Source organism: Carcharhinus amblyrhynchos, chromosome 3 (genome assembly GCF_965287045.1).
Source record: "Carcharhinus amblyrhynchos chromosome 3, sCarAmb.v2.hapA, whole genome shotgun sequence".
Lineage (NCBI taxonomy): Eukaryota > Metazoa > Chordata > Chondrichthyes > Carcharhiniformes > Carcharhinidae > Carcharhinus > Carcharhinus amblyrhynchos.
The window spans coordinates 97011307-97031636 of NC_137326.1; the positions used below are offsets into that span (position 1 = coordinate 97011307).

The 20330-nt window shown below is 41.1% G+C and overlaps 1 protein-coding gene across 1 annotated transcript in view; it reads left to right on the plus strand.

Annotated features, from left to right (window-relative positions):
• Positions 1 to 20330, plus strand: part of clstn2a (calsyntenin 2a) — a 517709-nt gene that overhangs the window by 395157 nt on the left and 102222 nt on the right. The window contains exons 4-7 of the mRNA XM_080185553.1: positions 9813 to 10008; positions 13286 to 13494; positions 15412 to 15561; positions 17414 to 17599. Of these exons, the coding sequence (XP_080041679.1) occupies positions 9813 to 10008; positions 13286 to 13494; positions 15412 to 15561; positions 17414 to 17599 (741 nt within the window). The remainder of the gene's footprint in view (positions 1 to 9812; positions 10009 to 13285; positions 13495 to 15411; positions 15562 to 17413; positions 17600 to 20330) is intronic.

Below are 20330 nucleotides of genomic sequence, written 5' to 3' on the forward strand. Positions count from 1 at the left end.
ACTGATTAAGAGGTGCCTGGAACCCTTGCTGGTTGATGCCTTTTTGCTTTCATCTGCTCTCCCATACCCCTCTTTTCCTGATGCAGGGTAACTAGAGCCAACTGATGCCTCTGCTGCACAGCTGATGAAGAACAGCTAATTGATATAGCTCTTGGGGTTAAAGGGATCAGGGATGTAGGGGAAAGGCCAAATCAGGATACTGAATTTGATTATCAGCCATTATCGTAATGAATCGCCCAGTAGTCCACTCCTACGTCTAGTTTCTATGTTTCAAACTCTGCATTCTGGGAACCCTCTTGATTTAACTCATGATGGGGACTTGATTTATGAGTCACTGGATGTTGAACATGTAGATACTGCCCTATTAACTTTTAACAGTTAAACAATCATTTTAAAAAAAGAAATAACATTGATTTTGAACTTATTACCATTTCAGTTCCAAATAAACAACAGTCCTCTTAGACTCAAATGCCACTTTAAATACAATTAGTAAAACCAAGCATGCTTGCTATATATTGGGTTAAAGTCCTTGAAGCTTTCACAGACATTTTGATTTTTAGAGCAGCTTATGTTACGGTTCAGGGGAATATTTTAAGATTCAGGTTTTTGTGCAGGTAGTCGGTATGTTTGAAAGCAATACAGCTCAGATGCTGGGAGAGCAGGCTAATTACTCATTTTAGCCATGTGGTGTTTACTTAGGAGAGAAGTAATAGACTCTTGCTTACAAAATATAGGGTCCTCTGGGTTTTTTCTTATTAAAGGAATAGAAATTGGGGATTTTGTTTAAGATTACAGGATCACATGTCGTTATGATTAATGGGATGAGCTGGGTAACAGAGCGGGAAACAGCTTTCTGTTCAATTTCTGGCTGAGGTTGTTTAAAGACAGAAGTCTGTAAGTTGCTCTGAAAATCAAAACCTATATGAAAGCTTCAAGGACTTTAACCCAATTTATAGCAAGCATGCCTGGGTTTACTAATTGTATTTAAAGTGGCATTTGAGTCTCAGAGGACTGTTGTTTATTTGGAACTGAAATGGTAATAAGTTTAAAATCAAAGTTGTTTCCTTTTTTTAAACGATTGTTCAACTGTTAAAAGTTAAGCTGCTTCATTTTGTTAGAGTTATAGTTAAACTGTCATGTATAAAGCTTGTTTTGATAAAAGAACCCTAATTTATCAGTAGAATTACCCCTGGAGTGAAGCATCCTTTCCAGAAATTTATGCCAAAGTAGTCAAATTCTTGGGGTTTAGTTTGGCTTCATGTATACCTTGGGGCCCAGATCCAGAACCCTAACAAAAGATGGTGAACTGTAAAAATACACTAGACTGCCTAAAGGGATCTTTTAAAGAAATTGTCACCCCAAAGTAAAATTCTAAATTCTGATTAGAGAATCGCATTCCCATTCTTGAGTCAGCAAATAACCAGTGAAGTTACAGAACTGAAACAAATGGCTAGGACTTAAAATCACTTAATGGGAGGATCCTCTACACATATATATTTATTTTTCATAGGATCGTAGACTCCCTACAGTCAGAAGGTGCCATTTGGCCTATCAAGTCTGCATTGACTGCAAACCCACCCAGGCTCTGTCCCTGTAACCCCATATATTTATCCTGCTAGTCCTCTGAAACTAAGGGACAATTTAACATGGCAAATCAACCTATCCCACACCTCTTTGGAATGTGGGAGGCAACTAGAGCACCTAGAGGAAGCCTACGCAGATATGGGGAGACTGTGCAAACTCCACACAGTTAGTCACCTGAGGTTGGAATTGAACCTGTGTCTCTGGCACTGTGAGGCAACAATGCTAACCACTGTGCCACCGTGCCACTTTTACATATGTATTAAAACCCAGAGGATGTTATTTAATGAATTGAAGACCTAGAGCCTCGCGTCCAAGTTCGATTCCAGCCTCAGGTGATTGCCTGTGTAGAGTTTGCACTTCCACCCCATATCTGTGTGGGTTTCCTCCGAATACTCTTGTTTCTTCCCACTGTCCAAAGATGATTGAGCTATGAGGAGAGGCTGAATAAACTAGGCTTGTACTCGTTAGAGTTTAGAAGAATGAGGGGAGATCTCATTGAGACGTATAAGATGATGAATGGGATGGATAGGATAGAGGTGGAGAGACTCTTCCCGCTCAAAAAAGACAGTAGGACTAGGGGGCACAGCCTCAAGATAAAGGGGAGGCGGTTTAGAACGGAGTTGAGGAGGAACTTCTTCACTCAAAGGGTGGTGAATCTCTGGAATTCTCTGCCCGTTGAAGTGGTGGAGGCTGCCTCGCTAAATATTTTTAAGAAGCGGGTTGATGGGTTCTTGATAAGAGAGGGGATTAAGGGTTATGGGGAGAGGGCGGGAAAGTGGAACTGAGCCACAACAGATCAGCCATGATCTTATTGAATGGCGGGGCAGGCTCGAAGGGCTAGATGGCCTACTCCTGCTCCTATTTCTTATGTTCTTATGTTCTTATGTGCAGGTTAGGCGGATTGGCCATGCTAAGTTGCCGCTTTGTGTCCAAGGATATATAGATTAGATGCATTAGCCATGGTAAATGCATGTGATTATGGGCATAGGGCATTGGGGGGGAGAGGGATGTAGTGGGCCTGGGTTAAGATGCACTTTTGGAGTTGGTGCAGAATCAATGGGCTGCAGTGTCGGAATTCTGTGGTTCTGATCTACAGTTTAACAATAGTTTTTTTCTATTAAAACTAAGTCTTCCTGTTTATTTTTGAAACATTGGGACTGAATTAAGAAATGACATTTGGTGGCGTGATTTTTCCTTAACTTGTCAGGTATGAAATCCATGGTATTAGGTGGATCTTGACATCAGTGGAGAATAGAATCAAATGGGGTATAAAACAAGTATTGCATTTACATTCCTCAGATTTCTGATGGGCAGGATAGGTTAAAACTAACCTGATCATCAATCTGGTTATGCCTACTAGAATGCTGGTACTTGGTCTGATAGGGCTCCACTGAGTTGACCGTATTGAAGTGGCTGCTTCACTATCATGCATTGAGTAACTTAATGAGTTATACTGAAGACTTATTCAGCACATCCTTTCATAAAGAATAATATGGCAAAATAACTACTATACTTGTAATATGTCTGGAGATGATTTTGTGCCATTTTTACCACTGAATGGTCTCGTTATCCGCCCTGACAAAGCATTATCCAGATTCAAAACGTTAGCTCAATTCTCTCTCCTCGGATGCTGTCAGACCTGTTGAGATTTTCAGGCATTTTCTGTTTTTGTTTCAAAATCCAGCAGCTGCAGCAATTTACTATTATGTTAATATGGTCTTGTTATCTTGTTTGTTATACTGCTTTTCTTCCTGTTCTGAAGGCAATGATTCGTGGGGGGTGGGGGGGGCTGGAGATACAATTGTGCAGATGGCAGTAACAGCCTTTTACCTTGCTCAGTTTGATCGTTCTTAATTAGTGTGTCTGGTATTGACAGGCACTTGAACAATGGGAGGTATCATAATGAACTCAGATCAAGCCATGCATAAGCTTTGCAGTAGGACCACAGGGATAATGACTGGCATCAGGAACTCTGGGGCTATTTCATCCAAATAGATTGATTGAAGCTGGTCTAAAATCTGCTGTCAATGTAATCACCAATCCATCAATTGAACTAACTCCCATTTTGTTTTAAGCATCGACTGGAATTTTAAGCTCAATTTAAAAAACATCTTAAGATTTGTTTGTGATATTTATATTCATTTTAGAATGTGCATCATTGCAGGAAGTGTCCAGTTATGTAAGTGAGAGAAACCAATAATTCTTGTGCATCATTTTCTCACGTGTTATGAAACTTGGGTCAAATCTTCTAAAGAGGGAAAAATCAACTTTGCATTGTCACTCTGCTGCTCCTTACTTACCTTGCATTGGAACTCCAAGTTTCTTGCCCAGATTTCCAAACTGGGCATTCTCAGGAACAGCCATTTAAGTGTCCTTTGTAGTGTGGGAGCATTGGAGGAAGCCACGGCATTTTCCCCTTTTTATATCGTGAGCTAACGTATTCCCAGTGAGCTTAAATGTAACAATACTGCATTGACAGGCCACGGAGAGAAGTTAAGTGGATGAGGAAGTACAGTGAATCGCAGGGGTAGGATAGGGAAGGAACTGGGATTGACGGGGCGAGTCAAGCTTTCAGGGAGTAGTAGGGTGGTGGGAATTAGGCGGGGGCCAGGAGCAGTGGGCAGGTTGAGCGGGGTGGGGGTTAGTCATGGCATTAACGGGTAGTCAAGGAGTTTGGAGTAGTTCATTGGGGGGATAGCTGGAGGAATTGGTTGGGAGGTATAGTCAGAGGGTCATGGGTTAGTTGAGTTTGGGAGGTAGTCGGGGTGGTGATGGGTGTTTGTCGAGGGGGAGCATTCGTGGTTGCAGTTGGGTGGAGGATAGTTAGGGGTCAGTGGTTAGTTGGTGAGGGTGGTCGTTGAAGGTGGGGAGAGGGGTAGATGGCAGGGATCCAGTGGGGAGTTTTGGGGGGGAGGGGGTTATATAGTTAGGCATGAACAGGTTGTAATCTTTCTCCTTGGTAACAAATCTACGAAGTAAGTCAGAACCGTCTGAAATCTTTGACTTTTAGAGGATTCCAAATGCAAGGTGAGTGCTTGTTAGAAGTCCAAACTTCCCATACAGTTCCCACATTGAGAATGTGTAGGAACATCCGAAGGGAAGGATGGAAGGATCCTCCAAGGTATGACCATCCGGAAATTGGGTGTATTTCACTCCATCTCACATTTATTTACAAAGGTGAATTAAAAACTAAATGAGTATTTGCATAATTTACTATTTTATTGCTTGATGCCAAGGCTCTGGTGTGGTATACCTTCCTTCAGATGAAAAGACCAGAATCCTTTCTACTTTTTCCAGTGGTTTATGTGGATGTGAAAGATTCTGAGCACCATACCAAGAAAACCATCTGATTTCCGAGCCAGCGGTCTTTCCTTAACCAATTTTATTACCAAACCATAAATTGGTCATTCATTTATTCAGTGACAATGAAATGCGGCTGTTTGCTCCACTTGATAAATTAATTGTGTGAAAAATTCCTTGGGATGTTTTTGTAATAATGTGATCAAGTTCTACATATATCCAAATCTCTACAGTATTACGATAAAAGGACAATGTGATTCTTGTAGCATTGAGTTTCCTGATTTATTTGCACATATATATAGATTTTTCATTTATCAGCTTCTAATAAATAGTCACAGATGTTGGCTTCTAATTGACAGCCTTGGGATTTTAGCAGGCTGCACTGACGACACGTTTCATTTAGTTTGAGAATGCTCTGATTATTATAAGTTAATGAGACTTCCAACTGTCTGATCCCTTTGCAATCAGATGGTGTAATGTGTTTCAAAGTGACTATCTTTAAAAAGAAATTAAGGGCAGATGCACGACACTGACTCCAGAAAACTAAAGTAAATAAAGCAAATAACAAAATAGTATACACTTTGGGGATTTGATACCCATTCCTGGAGTCTAATGCTCCTTGGATACAGGGCTGCTAAAGCATACAAAGTGAGAAGTGGACCGAAATGAAGTGATTTATCCCCTAAAGTTACTCAAAAGGAGGAAAGGTGTGTTTTCATCAACAATGTCATTCCTGGAGAACGTAAGGTGATGGATTCAAGGTTATCATGGCAGTAGCAATCTTTTCCACCTTTTATTGACACTTTTTATGTATCATCCAGACTTGTGTTATGAAATTGGAAAACATATATACCTCTGCTTGTAGCAAACTCTTACCAAGAGATCTGCTGTCACAGTACGTCACACTTGTCAGTCTTGTACCACCCTCTCACATCCACTGTACTTGATCTGCAACCACTTTTTAGCATCCTTCATCAATCTACACCAGGGTCCACCTCTCTATCTGCTGCTCTCCACTTTGCCTTCTAGAAAATATCACTACAGCTTTTCAGCTCTGACCAAATGATCAAATGCTAATGTTTTCTTTTCTGGATGTCAATTCTTTTTGCTCTTACAATTACAACCTCATTTGTCATATGGCCTATATGCAAAAATTTTAGCAAATGTCTCAACAAACAAATCTCAAAGGTTTCTGTTTTCTCCTACAGATATTTACTTATTTTAAGCTGATATCTCTCCTCACCCTATCAATAATTGCACCCTCTCCTTTCCTTCTCTCCTATGTACTCTTGTATGTTTTGTCTGTATTGCTTGCAAGAAACAATACTTTTCACTTGATCCCAATACATGTGTTAATGATGAATCAAATCAGTTCAACTTCTAAGACATTCAGGTTTCTAAGACATCTAGATTTCCAAGACATCTAGATTTCCAAGACATCATCTCGTGGGCAATTAGGGAGAGGCAATAAATGTTGACCTATTTACTTTTGCTTTAAATCTAATATATAGTTTGTGCATGGAAATGAGAATTATTACTTTGACCCTCAAACTTTGTTGGAAGCTTGTTAGTTTTATAGTTGAACTCCAATGCTTTTCACTGTGTGACTTAAGCAACCTGCCTGGTTTTATGTCATCTGTCGCTTTAAGCAGTTTAAAAATCTGTATCATATCTCCGCTCAGTCTTCTATTGATAAGACAAATTGTGGAATTTCTAACTACATTTTAGAAAGTTTAAGATAAAATCTCTAATCAGAATGGAAGCTGTCCTCCTCATCAATGGAGCAGTGGTGTGTTTATGAAGTGCCAAATGCCAATGCTCAGAATTCGGTGCACTTAAAATTACTTCCATTGAAATGTTCATTTTAAAGCAGGTTGCATTTTTTTTTAACCAGTAAGCAATTGGAAACTTCAGTTATAATAGGCAAAACCACTTATGGGCTGCATTGTTCAATGCATTGGCCACTGGTCTAATGCAGCTAATTGGGAGTTTTGATGTGACTAATTACATTTTCAAATTAATGAATAAAAAATAAGTAATAAATGCTGTCATTGGAATACTTTTGAGAGACTTTGGAACATTTTGAGCACTGCCCATAGCTTGGCTGCCACTTCTCCCGAAAGGCCAATGTTGACAAGAAGATCCAACAGTGGATCAACTGCACCAGCTCAGCTTTCTGCAAACTCCAGCAGTGTTTGCCAAATAAACAATCTCCATAAGTCAACAAAATTCTTAGTATAGCAGTTGTCACCATGCTCCTGTAAAGCAGTGAGAACTGGACTGTCTAGCAGAGGCACATAAGAGTGCTAGGGAAAATACATTATCAGTACTTCTGCTGCATCCTCCAGTTTCAATGGGAGGACTGTTAAACACTCGTGTCCATCTCAATTCCACAGCATTCAGCCAAATCTCTGCAAAATCAACTGTACTGGACTGGACACTGTGTCCAGATTACCAAAAAATATCTCCACCATCAGGTCCTGTTTCTTCAACTCTCAGCTGGCTAGTGTTTCATGGGAGGACCAACAAAATGTTTCAAGGGCACTCTGAAACTCAGCTTGAAGCATGGCAGCATTGACATTAATGACTGGGATAAGCTTGCTACTAAAAATATAAAATTATGACAACTTGTCTTTCATGCTACATCATGCTTTGAATCTAATCATCTTAATAATGAGGCAGTGCGATGTAGAAAGGGAAAGAAAAGGAAGCAAATCCTGCACTCTGGATCCAGCCAACTGGCAGGATATCCTGCCCCACATGCCCAAAGCTCAGTGCATAGCCCATTCAAATCCCAGCACACGGAAGTCTCCAGCCTTCGAGCACGGAGCGATAATGGCAAAAATCACTACTAGTCTCCATTAGAACAGACCTGATGTGATGGTCACTCTAAGGAATTTGGAGACCCTGGGTGGCTGAGCATTGCCCATTCCACAGTGTCTACCTGGTGGTGACCACTGGACACCCCTGCAGTACCAGTTGGGCACCGCACAGTGGGCAATGCTAAAGCGGTGGGGCCTGAGTAAGGACTGTGAGAGGAGAGGAGCTATGATGAGGGGCTATGCATAGGGTGGGGGTCAGGGGGGGGATCTGACAGGGAGGGGGAGCTATAATGAGGGGCTGTGCAGGGGGTAGTGGGGTCTGCCGGGGAGGGAGCTATGTTGCGGGGCTATGCAGGGGGTTTCTGACAGGGAAAGGTCATGCAGGGATGGATCATGAAGGCAGTCATAAAGTGGCGCATGTCAGGGGTAAGGCGGGGGACCCACTGGCTGGGCTGCAATGCTGGCAACCTATTTTTGGGAATGGGGTGGAGGAATGTGCCACTGATAGAAGAGGTTGGGGTGGGGCCCTGATGTGCATGGTAGGAGGGAGGGGCTCTCCCAGTGCTCTGTAAGATCGGGGCGTGCTTGCAAAATGGCACCCGAGTGCTTTGAAGCCTAGCTCACTGGCATGTTAAGTGACTGCACCCCCCTCTCCCCTCCCCCCCTCCCCCCTCCCCCCTCCCCCCTCCCCCCTTCCTCCCTCCCCCCTCCCCCCTTCCTCCAGACCAGCGGGAAACTCCCAACTGTCCAAGAAAGTGATTGAGTGTGGGAGGACTGCAATGGGGAGCACTCCTGAACAATCAGCGCCGATCACTCCATTATTCTCATTGTTATAATGCGATTTTCTGGAGGAAAATTCTGCCCAGAATCTTCAACAGTAACTCTGGCCAAGTCAAAGAACCATTCACAGGTGTTGGAGATGAATTTTGGAAATGCGTTAAGATTGTCATGACTGATAAATTCATGCTGGATTTTCCAACCTCAGTGAAAGAGCAAGATTGCAAAGTTCCACACCGACTAATGGTAGACAAAAGGTCATCTGGACTCGAAACATCAGCTTTTTTCTCTCCTGACAGAAGCTGCCAGACCTGCTGAGATTTTCCAGCATTTCTCTTTTGAAACTAGAGGAGTTAATACCTTGAAAATTTGTCATAATCTCAGATGACTTGTGGTGATTTAACCTGAGGATCACCACACCTCAGGTGAGCTGAACAGGTGGGTAATAGAAGGATACAGGCAGTTGTTCTTGATAGGAGTCATAATCGGTGCAGGCTTGGCAAGTCAAAGGGCCTGTTCCTATGCTGTGCTGTTCTTTGAGGGGTAAAATGGAGAATAACCTCAGCCAGTACAGGAATTGCTGTTAGCGTTGCTTTGCACCATTGATCAGCCATTCAGCCAACTGAGCTAACCCACTCCCCATAGGACCCTGTACAGAGTAGTTAGTCAAAAGACAACTCAAATATCATGTCTGGTTCTGGTTGCCACCAAAAAGACTGAAGCAACTTACAAGATTGACCCTTTTGTCAGGATCTAAGTTACGAGGCAAAGCTGAAGAATCCTGGGCATTTCAGCACCTCTGACGTCATCTAATAGAAGTATATAAGATAACAAAAACAACAAAGAAGGGAAAACCAGATAGTCACTTCAAATTAAAAAATGAGTTGAACAAGGTGATTGGTTCAAACTAGTTAAAACTAATTGTTGGCATTTTGACTTAAAAATCAACTTCCTACAAAGTGTAATATACACTTAAAATGGTCTCCCAGATATAGAAAAGAGGAAATTGCTCTGGAATGATTTACAAAGCAATTGCATGGAAATTTTGGAATCTTTTTGGTGGATGGATTATGATGGAAATTGCCTTCCTCAATTGTAAAAATGTTGTGTTAGTATGAAATGGCAATTTCCTAATATGGGTAACTCAACTGACAGTGTAAAATTGGTCAGTCACTCAATTTATTTTTGCCTCTTTTGAAATAATTGCTTCTAATATGAAAAATGGCCCTCGGCATAAATCGCAGTTCAGACTGTTAGTTCTCACTTCTGGCAAAGTGGTCCAAATTTGTGCTGTCGGGTTCACACAAGCATAACGTTTTTTTGTTACAGGTGAGATCTGCGCTTTTAAGATCCATGGGCAGGACGTGCCTTTTGAAGCTGTGGTGTTAAACAGGACATCTGGAGAAGGCCTGCTTCGTGCAAAAAGCCCAATTGACTGTGAACTTCAGAAAGAGTACACATTCATCATTCAGGCATATGACTGTGGAGCCAGACCGAGTGGAACTTACTGGAAAAAATCACACAAGTGCGTAACTTGTTCTTAATATAGTTAGAATCGATTGTTACTTGTGTGGTATGTTGGTGAGAATGCAGATTGATTGAGAAATAAATGTAGAAAATGGACTGGATGTAAGCTTGGCAGATTTAAGTGTAGCTATTCTTAGAATTTTATGATCCTGGAAAAGATGTTAACTCCAATAATTGTATATGGTGAAGCAATCAATCAAAAGCTGGTCTTTTACCTTAAGCAAGTTTATTCTCATAACTCAACACAGTAACAGCCGCCCCCACTTCCAATACCCAACCTATTTATCTTCTTCATCTAATAAACGTTACCTGTCTTTAGCAATTTGTGGCGTATAGAATATGTGAAATAATGGACACTGCTATTTAAGATTTTAAATAGGTATAGGATTATATACGTAGAGTTGGATGCACAGGTGTGTCATAGTGTATGTTTTTAAAGGTTTAGATTGGGATTTCCAAACCCTTTCCAGCCGCAGAACCCCGAGTGATCTCTCATGGGTATCAGGGAACCTCAAAGGTTCTTATCATGTCGATGACATGTTTTTGCCCCTTCTCATGAATGCCCTCCCTCACATCAGCCATTCCGAAAGCCATCCCCCGTGTATGCCATCCCAAAACACCTACCCATGCATCCCTGTCAAAGCTTCTATCTGGTAGCCCCATCCTATGAATCCCCTGCCAAAGCCCCCTCACATAGCATTTGGTTTACTTGTTCGGATTTGCTTTTGTTAACTGCAGTTTCTCTTACTTAGCCAGAGTACGTCCTGTCCTCTCTGCAGCCACTGTACTTCTTGAGCACCGCTCTCCAGTTGTTGTCTTATTTATCATTTTGTCCTCTTGTCCACTCCCTCAGTCACTTTTCTGCTCAGTGACAGAAAAAAATGGGTTCTGATTTAATTTTTTGTTTTTCTTTGATTTGCAGTCGTTGCTTTTTCCCAAATCTTTGCTTCTTCAACTGACATGCGTGTGCACTTTAGTTTTATTTGTATTCTTGAAAAAAGCCTCCCTTTTTGTTGTGTAGCTGTTGGAACTTCAGGGCACCCCTGGGATTTGGTGGAATCCAATTTGGGAACCCCTGCTTTAGACCGTATATCTCAAAATCTAAATGTATGGTTTTGAATAGGATTACATCTAAAATATAGCACAGTGACAGACCATTCAGCCCAGCCACTCCATGCTGGTGTTTATGATCCACTTGTGTCTCTTCCCATATTTTCTCATCTAAAGTAAAGTTTAAAGTTTATTCATTAGTCACAAATACGACTTACATTAGCACTGCAATAAAGTTACTGTGAAATTTCCCTAGTCACCACACTTGGGCACCTGTTTGGGTCAATGCACCCATTTTCAGACTGTGGGAGGAAACAGGAGCACCCGGAGGAAACCCACACAGACACAGGGAGAACGTGCACACTCTACACAGACAGTGACACAAGCCGGGAATCGAATCCAGGTCCCTGGCGCGGTGAGGCAGCAGTGCTAATCACTGTGCCACCATGCTGTAAAAAATCTACCATCATAACCCTCTATTTCCTTCAACCTCATATACTCTGCTTGTTTGCCCTTAATTGCATGGATACTATTCACTTCAACCATTCCCTGTAGATCAAGTTCCACATTCTTATCAATCTTTCAGTAAAGAAGTTTCTCCAGAATTTCCTATTGGATTTCTTGGTGACCATCTTCATAGAATCCTACAGTGCAGAAGGAGGCCATTCAACCCATCACGTCTGCACTGACCACAAACCCATCCAGGCTCTATCCCCATAACCATTATCCTAGCGAGTCCCTCTGACACTAAGGGGCAATTTAGCATGTCCAATCCACCTAACCCACATATTTTTGGACTGTGGGAGGAAGCCAGATCAACCGGAGGAAAGCCATGCAGCTGCCAGGAGAATATGCAAACTCCACACATTCAGTAATCTAAGCCTGGAATTGAGCCCGGGTCCCTGGCACTGTGAGGCAGCAGTGCTACCACTGTGCCACTGAGGCCCAGGTTGACTTCTGATTGCCTCCAGTTATGCTGGAATGTAATCTCTCTGTATCCATTCCAGCGAAACCTTTCAGATTTTTAAAGACATTTCTTTAAATCACCCCCTTAGGTTTCTTTATTTTCAAGAGAGAATAGACCTGGTCTGTTGATTCTTTTCTGATATGAACACCTATACATAAACCTCTGCTCCATCTCCAGCTCCTCAACATGTTTTTTCAAACATGAAGACCAAAGCTATTGCATAATACTATTATTGATAGTCCGGAAGGGTTTAAGTCAGTTAATGAAGCATCATTTCTTTGTAAGGATGGATCATAAATGCTCACTTTTAGAATGAAAAAAAATTCAACAACAAATTCCAACCCACTTCGTTACAGGTTTGTAGATATGGGGTACTGATACTCCGGAGGAACTACAGAACTCAATAGTGTACATGAGCTAATGTAAGGTGCATGGTTAAAGTATCATTAGTTTCATGACAATACCTCTACTGAAGTTCAGCAACCTTGTCTTGTTACAAATGCCAGCTTAAGCTGCTGAATGTTTACAGTATTTTCTGTTTATCCATCCTCTCACTGAATTGAGCTCAGTTTAACAACCGCCAATGCCACGGAAACATAAAAGGATTTTAAAATAAATATAAAAGGATGGTCAAATAAATAATTCACTGTAAAGATTTGATTTTTATGCAGGATGAGGGTAATGATGACATAGGTGCACATGCCATCATTGATGCATCATTACCACAAAGGTTCTCTGGTTGTTTGAAATAAATCCTCAAAATTTCAGTTAATCTTCATTGGCTAGGTTTCTCAATTTTAGTTCAAGCATCTGCTGATTGAAACGATAGCGAAGCTGCAAAATAAACATTGGAATGCTCCACATGCTTTGTCTGAGGGATCCCTGTTCTGGAGAAAAAAATGCAACCTTCTCTCCTTAGGAACTTTGTTTCAAAATGTGATCTCAAATAGCCACCCAGAGACTTTTATTTACCAATCGGGGCAAGTTCCTCATGGTTCTTGCTCATGTTTAAAAGTGTTTTATTATATTCAACTTTATTTTGTTTCCAGGCAACATCCTGTGCAATTGTGTGGAAACAAATGTTTCATAGACAATACGAATTATTTCAGAAATGTTACCAATGACATTTTGATTTATGCACATATATTCCTGTACATTGCTAGTTCTGTTAAAAAAAAATAGATTTTGAACCAGTGTAACATGTTAGCATCTCGTTCCCAGTTTGTGGAACACTAAAAATGTTGTGATCTGTTTGTAGGGCAGTGGTGCACATTCAAGTGAATGACGTCAATGAGTATGCACCAATGTTTAAAGAGACGATATACAAAGGTGTGATCACAGAAGGAAAACTCTATGACAGCATACTGCAGGTAGAAGCAGTGGATGAAGATTGCTCTCCTCAATATAGCCAGATTTGCAATTATGAAATTGTCACACCTGATGTGCCGTATGCTATTGACAGGAATGGTAAGTTCTAACCAAATGAGATGTATTGTACTTCGATTGTCCTCTTGTTTCGTAAGACTTTCAGAATATCTCTTTTTTCCTTCAACATTTTAAATGCATCTCCTTCCCTTGCCCTGATGCCACACATGAATGAATGGATGCCCATGGAAAGCTTCTGTCTAGGTTGAACAAGGTACGTGAGTCGTCCAGGATGACTCACTTAATGAGAGCATTGTTCCACTCTCTGTGGTAGAAGCACTTGGTACATGAACTGACAACTGAAGACTGGGAACTTTTTGTTTCCATTTTGTGCCATAGCCATGTGTTGGTACACTATCTCACCTTCCAGAATATAGCTTTTGTTCCCAATGATTTTATTGATACAATTTATTAATTTAATATTTTGAAATATTTCAATGTGGGTGAGGAAGCTGGTAGCATCTTGAGTAAGAAGATATCCAGAAAGTAGAGGGAGTGGAAACTTAGCAATACATGAAAAGAGATGCAAAAGCATTTATTGTACGCAAACAAAAATAAAAAGTAGAATCTCTGAGACAGGAGAATGAAATAAAGAGAACACATTCAAAGCTTGAGGAAGATAAATATTTTTAAGACGCGGTTTGATGGGTTTTTGATGAGAGAGGGGATTAAGGGTTATGGGGAGAGGGAGGGAAAGTGGAACTGAGCCACGACAGATCAGCCATGATCTTATTGAATGGCGGGGCAGGCTCGAAGGGCTAGATGGCCTACTCCTGCTCCTATTTCTTATGTTCTAAGATGCAAGGATACCTTGAAGTTGTGAAGTGTATGAGGGCCAATTAAAATCAACAAATCTGAAGAACTGTAAAGAAATTCCTCCTGAATTAATTTTTAACAATCTGGTAACAAATTTATCTGTCCAATCTTGTGATCATTTTCACAGCCCTTTGCCTGAACAAGTGAGTGCATGCGTGTGAGCATATGCAAGTGTGTGCAAGTGAGCATGTGCGAGCTAGCAAGTGAGTGTGTGTGAGGTGACTATGAGCGAGCGAGTGGCTTGTGTGTGTGGGTGAATACTGCAGTCTCAGCTGATTCATGTCCAGCAATTTGTTTCCTGAAAAATGTAAATAGGATATGTTTAGTGTTATTAAGCTTTTTGGATTGTCTTTAAAATGATCATGTTTGAAAATTTTGACTGTCGCAATAAATATATATTGTTTATTCATAGATTTGAGTATTGTTTGGAAGGCTCATTCCCAGTTGTCCTTGAGGAGGCGGTTTAATAGAACATAGAACATTACAGCACAGTACAGGCCCTTTGGCCCTCGATGTTGTGCCGAGCTATGTCCGAACCCAAGATCAAGCTATTCCACTCCCTGTCATCCTGGTGTGTTCCATGTGCCTATCCAATAACCACTTGAAAGTTCCTAAAGTGCCACTATCACATCAGGCAGTGCATTCCACACCCCAACCACTCTCTGAGTAAAGAATCTACCTCAGACATCCCTCCCATATCTCCAACTATGAACCTTATAGTTATGCCCCCTGGTAACAGCTACATCCACCCGAAGAAATAATCTCTGAACGTCCACTCTATCTATCCCCCTCATCATCTTATAAACCTCTATTAAATCACCTCTCATCCTCCTCCGCTCTAAAGAGAAAAGCCCCAGCTCCCTCAACCTTTCCTTATAAGACCCACTCTCCAAACCAGGCAGCAACCTGGTAAATCTCCTCTGCACTCTCTCCAATGCTTCCACATCCTTCTTGTTGTGAGGTGACCAGAACTGCACACAATATTCCAAATGTGGCCTTACTAAAATCTTGTATAGTTGCAGCATAACTCCATGACTCTTAAACTCAAACCCCTTGTTAATAAACTCTAACATACTATAAGCCTTCTTCATGGCAGTAGGTTTACTATTATTGTAAGAGCAATAACTCCATGTTTTTCATCAGGCAACATTAGGAACACTGAGAAGTTGAGTTATGACAAAGAGCACCAATATAAGTTCATGGTCACAGCATACGATTGTGGTCAAAAGGAAGCAACAGAAGATGTATTAGTTCACATTGAAATTAAGCCAGTTTGCAAGCCAGGTTGGCAAGGTAAGACAGTTTAAAGTGTTCCTTCATTATTCACACTGTTTCCAACTACTTTAGGAAATCACAATGGAACTAAAAATACTACATTTCTGCTGCATGTCACACAATCACGTGAAAGAGACATTACTAATGTACTAGCTTCACTTTTATTTGTTGAAAACTGACCACAAGTCAAAAGGATAAAGTATAATGTGGCAAATGTGACTTCATCTTCATTCACTTCTTTACTGCTTGTATCACATTAAATTCTCGCTTGTGGAGGCAGTTAGCAAATCAAATAGCTAAGCATGTTTGATCCTTTCATTATCCTTGTTTTAACACAGCACATGCCACTTTAGAAACAGTTATCAACCAAATTTGACATGAGCTACATAACAGAGCGATATTAGGGCAGATGTCCAAAAAGAGGTTAAAAAAGTAGGTTTTAAGGAATGTCTTAGAGGAAGAAAGGGGAAAAAGATTTCAGGTTAAATTCCAGAGCATAGGGCTTTGACAGCTGAAGGCACAGTCATCAATGGTGGGGCAATTATATTGAAGGTCAAGAAATATCTCAGGAGTGGGGTGGTGCAGGGGGAAATGGGGTGATGTCCAGGAGTTGGGGTGGGTGGTGATATTGGGGTGAGAACATTGTGGAGAGGAAAGTGGCCAAGGAAAGAATTGAAACAAGGATGCAAATTTTAAGACATTGTTTAAGCAGGAGTCAACACGGTCAGCAAACATGAGGGAGATGAGTGAGTCGAAAGTTAAGACATGAATTGCAGAGTTTCCAAAGTTGCAGAAGGCTCACTTTTATAGGGAGGTTGGCCCAGGCTCTATTGATATAGTCGAGTCATAGAGGTATGAGTAATGGAACAGGGTTTCAGCAGCAGATAAGCTGAAGCAAGGTAGTCTAAGTAATGGTGTGCATATGTGGTTAAATATAATACTGGGGTTTCAAACAATCTAATTCAACCTCAGTCATTTGACATGAACATGGATGGAGTTGGTAGCAAGGGAATAGGGTTTTTGATGGGGACCAAAAATAGTGTCTTCACCCTTCCTAATATTTAGTTTACTTGAAATTTGAAAATATGAAATTTGTTATGTATTGAATATTATTGCACTTTACATGCAAGACAAAAATTTGAGAACAATTAATTATCTGCTCGATTCCAATATCCACCAGGCTCTTGCTATAATTGCAGATAGTGGCAGCTCCATTTGACATTGCATTCCAGCTTTAAAGAGGGTGCTGTAGTAGTGTTCACCACCCATGCCCAGCTCCATTCAGAAACATCAGTCATTTCTTTAAAATCTATTTGAGTCACTTCTTGTAGACATATCTTGATGGTCTATTTTACAATTTATCAGGTTATAAATGGTTTGTGTTGGGTTGTTGGAGAAGCAGATTAGCAGGGCAATATTAAAACATCACTTGGCAATCAATGTGAAGGTAGATTTCCTTTGTGTATTTTTCATAAAAATGAGTTTGCAATTCTGATGCACATTCACAGAGAAATGTGTTACTTCAAAAGAAATATCTGTACTTTAAATGAACATCCCAATAATTTCCAGCAGAAAGTAGAATTGATCTTCAATCTTCATTGATTTATCATCAAATTTATTTTTCATTTCATATGGATCAGCCTTATTTTATTAGAATTGCATTTATGACTATTGTGTCCTTCTTAAAATCCCAACCTCTGCTTTACAGTTACAAAGAACTTAGACATTTGCTAATGTGACTGTGCCAATATTGCATTATTTAATTGCACTGAACTATTTGGATTAATCTTCTATGAGTAACATAGTTTTCAAACATTGTTTTGGTTTGTTTAAAAATGCACAAAAAACAAAGTTGTTTATGTATTTTCAGGCTGGAATAAGCGCACAGAATATGAGTCTGGCTCTGGCAGTAAAGCATTGTTTTCCAACATTCACCTGGAGACCTGCGGTGAACCAGTTTCTTCTGTGCAGACCAGAATAGACCTCCAGACCAGCCATATTGGAAAGGGTTGTGATCGTGACACATACTCTGAGAAGTCTTTACAAAAGTTGTGTGGTATGCGACAATTCAACTACCTTGTAATACAGTAATGTTTCCAATGCAGCAAAAATGTTTGAATGCTTCTGTCGTTCCAACCTTGAGACAGCAATCTCTCCCTCATTTAATTTTTTTGGATGCTGGTCTTTTTCAGCAACTAAGCTCCACACATAATATACTCTAGAAATGTGTGACATACAGTTCATTGCCTGCTTTAAAATCACCAGATTCACTTGCAACATCTTAGACCCACATTGTTGTGTTTCTGTGATGCCATTGGTTACTTAGGCGTACAGTTAAAGAAGAACGCGAGTCTAACAAAAGAAGAAGCTTGTGTGTGCTGTCAGCTGAATTCATCTAATGTAAAAAACTATGAGGACTCTTTATGCATACAGCTCCCAGTGATTGTTTAATATATTTCTATTCTATCTACTCTGGCATTTACCTTTTCAAATTGTGTGCTTTTATGCTCAGAATTTGAGGAAAATACAGATGTTTGATTTATCAATGTATGTTAAATGTTATTTTATGAATTCTTCACTACGTCACTGCTGAAAGTGGAGCACCATTTCCTCCTTCTTCATCAGTATCAGTGCCAGTTTTCCCAATTAGAGGGTTTTTTATTCATTCATGGGATGTGGGCATCGTTGGCAAGGTCAGCATTTGTTACCCACCCCTAATTGCCTTTGAACTGAATGGTTTCCTTGGGCCATTTCAGAGGGCAGTTGAGAGTCAACCACATTGCTGTGGGTTTGGAGTCACATGTAGGCCAGGCCGGTAGAGATGGCAGATTTCCTTCCCTAAAGTGAACCAGATGGCTCTTTACAACAACCATTGTTTTATGGTCATCGTTTGACTTTTCAATCCAGATTTTTATTGAATTCAAATTTCAACATCTGGTGTGGTGGGATTCAAACCAGGGTCCTTGGAGCATTACGCTGGGTCTCTGGATTACTAGTCAAAAGACAATATCACTATGCCATTGCCTCCACTTAGCTGCAACCTAAAAGTTGGTTTACTCTTTTGCAGCAAAATCTTTGAAAGCCTGCCTTATCCTGCAGCAGCCTGAATGCTTTCACGTTTCAAGGGTTTAAAGTGCAAATTGATATTGAACAGAAGGGACCCTTGTCCTCTGCACTCATGCCTGCAAAGAACTGAGTTGAGACTGGAGGGGAGAGGTGACCAGGACTGAAGTGGGGGAGGTGAGGGTGTTTACCTGAGTGGACTGGATCAGAGGGGTTTTGAAGGTAGGTGCTTTACTAGGAAGGAGGCTGTGGGAGTGTCCCAGGCCCAAGAGTGTCCTGGATTGAAGGGGGAGAGGGGTGGGGATTGGAACAGAGGGGTGGGAGGTACTTGGTTGAGGCAATGGGGGGCTGTGTACTTGTGTGGTGTGTGCATGTGGTATGCTGGGTATCCTTTGCTAGGCTGGATCTAGGTGTCTAGATAGTTGCTCTAAAGTTAGAAGTGATTTTTCCCTTCCATCAAAATAAGACTGTCAAAATAATTCAAAATTAATGATTGAATCACTTCAGTCAGATGGCTCCCAACATTGCTCAATTGTCCAAAGGAAGTTAATACTTCTGGACAGTTACTGGGTAAACCCTTACCTGGTAAACCCCAGAGAGATTCCCCAAAGCATCAATAAGCTACCCTCTAATGCAACGCTGGGGAACCAGGAAGTTATGAGTCATGATAGATCCAACCAATCAATCTAACGTCTGATATAAAAAGATTTTTCAGGTTTGTCTCCCTTTTTTAATGGAGTGTGTGTCTTCATGCATAGAAACATAGAAGATAGGAGCAGGAGGAGGCCATTTGGCCCTTCAAGCCTGCTCCGCCATTCATTACGATCATGGCTGATTATCCAACTAATAGCCAAATCCTGCTTTTTCCCCATAACCTTTGATCCCATTCATCCCAAGTGCTATACCCAATTGTCTTTTGAATACATACGATGTTTTGGCATCAACTACTTCCTACGGTAATGAGTTCCACAGGCTCACCACTCTTTGGGTGAAGAAATGTCTACCTGAATCCTCAGACAGTGACCCCTGGTTCTGGACTCCCCCAACATTGGGAATATTCCCCCTGCAACTACCCTGTCTAGTCTTGTTAGAATTTTATAAGCCTCTATGAAATCCCCCCTCATTTGTATGAACTCCAGCAAAAGCAATTCTAACCTAGTCAATCTCTCCTCATGCATCAGTCCCACCATCCCCAGAGTCAGGCTGGTAAACCTTCATTGCACTCCCTCGAGAGCAAGAACATCTTTCCTCAGAAAAGGAGACCAAAACTACACACAATACTCCCGGTGTGGCCTCACCAAGGCCCCTGTATAATTGCAGCAATACATCCCTACTCCTGTACTCGAAACCTCTCACAGTGAAGGCCAACATACCATTTGCCTTCTTTACTGTCTGCTGCACCTTCAGTGAATGGTGCACAAGGTACCCAGGTCCCACTGCACACTCATCCAATTTACAGCCATTCAGGTAGTAATGTGCCTTCTTGTTTTTGCTTCCAAAGTGAATAACCTCACATTTATCCAAATGAAACGGCATCTGCCATTGATTTGTCCACTCATCCAACCTGTCCAGATCATTCTGAAGGATCTCTGCATCCTCATCACAGTTCACCCTCCCACCCAATTTGGTATCATCTGCAAACTTTGAGATGTTGCATTTTGATCCCTCATCCAAATCATTAATATATATTGTGAATAGCTGGGGTCCCAGCAATGATCCCTGTA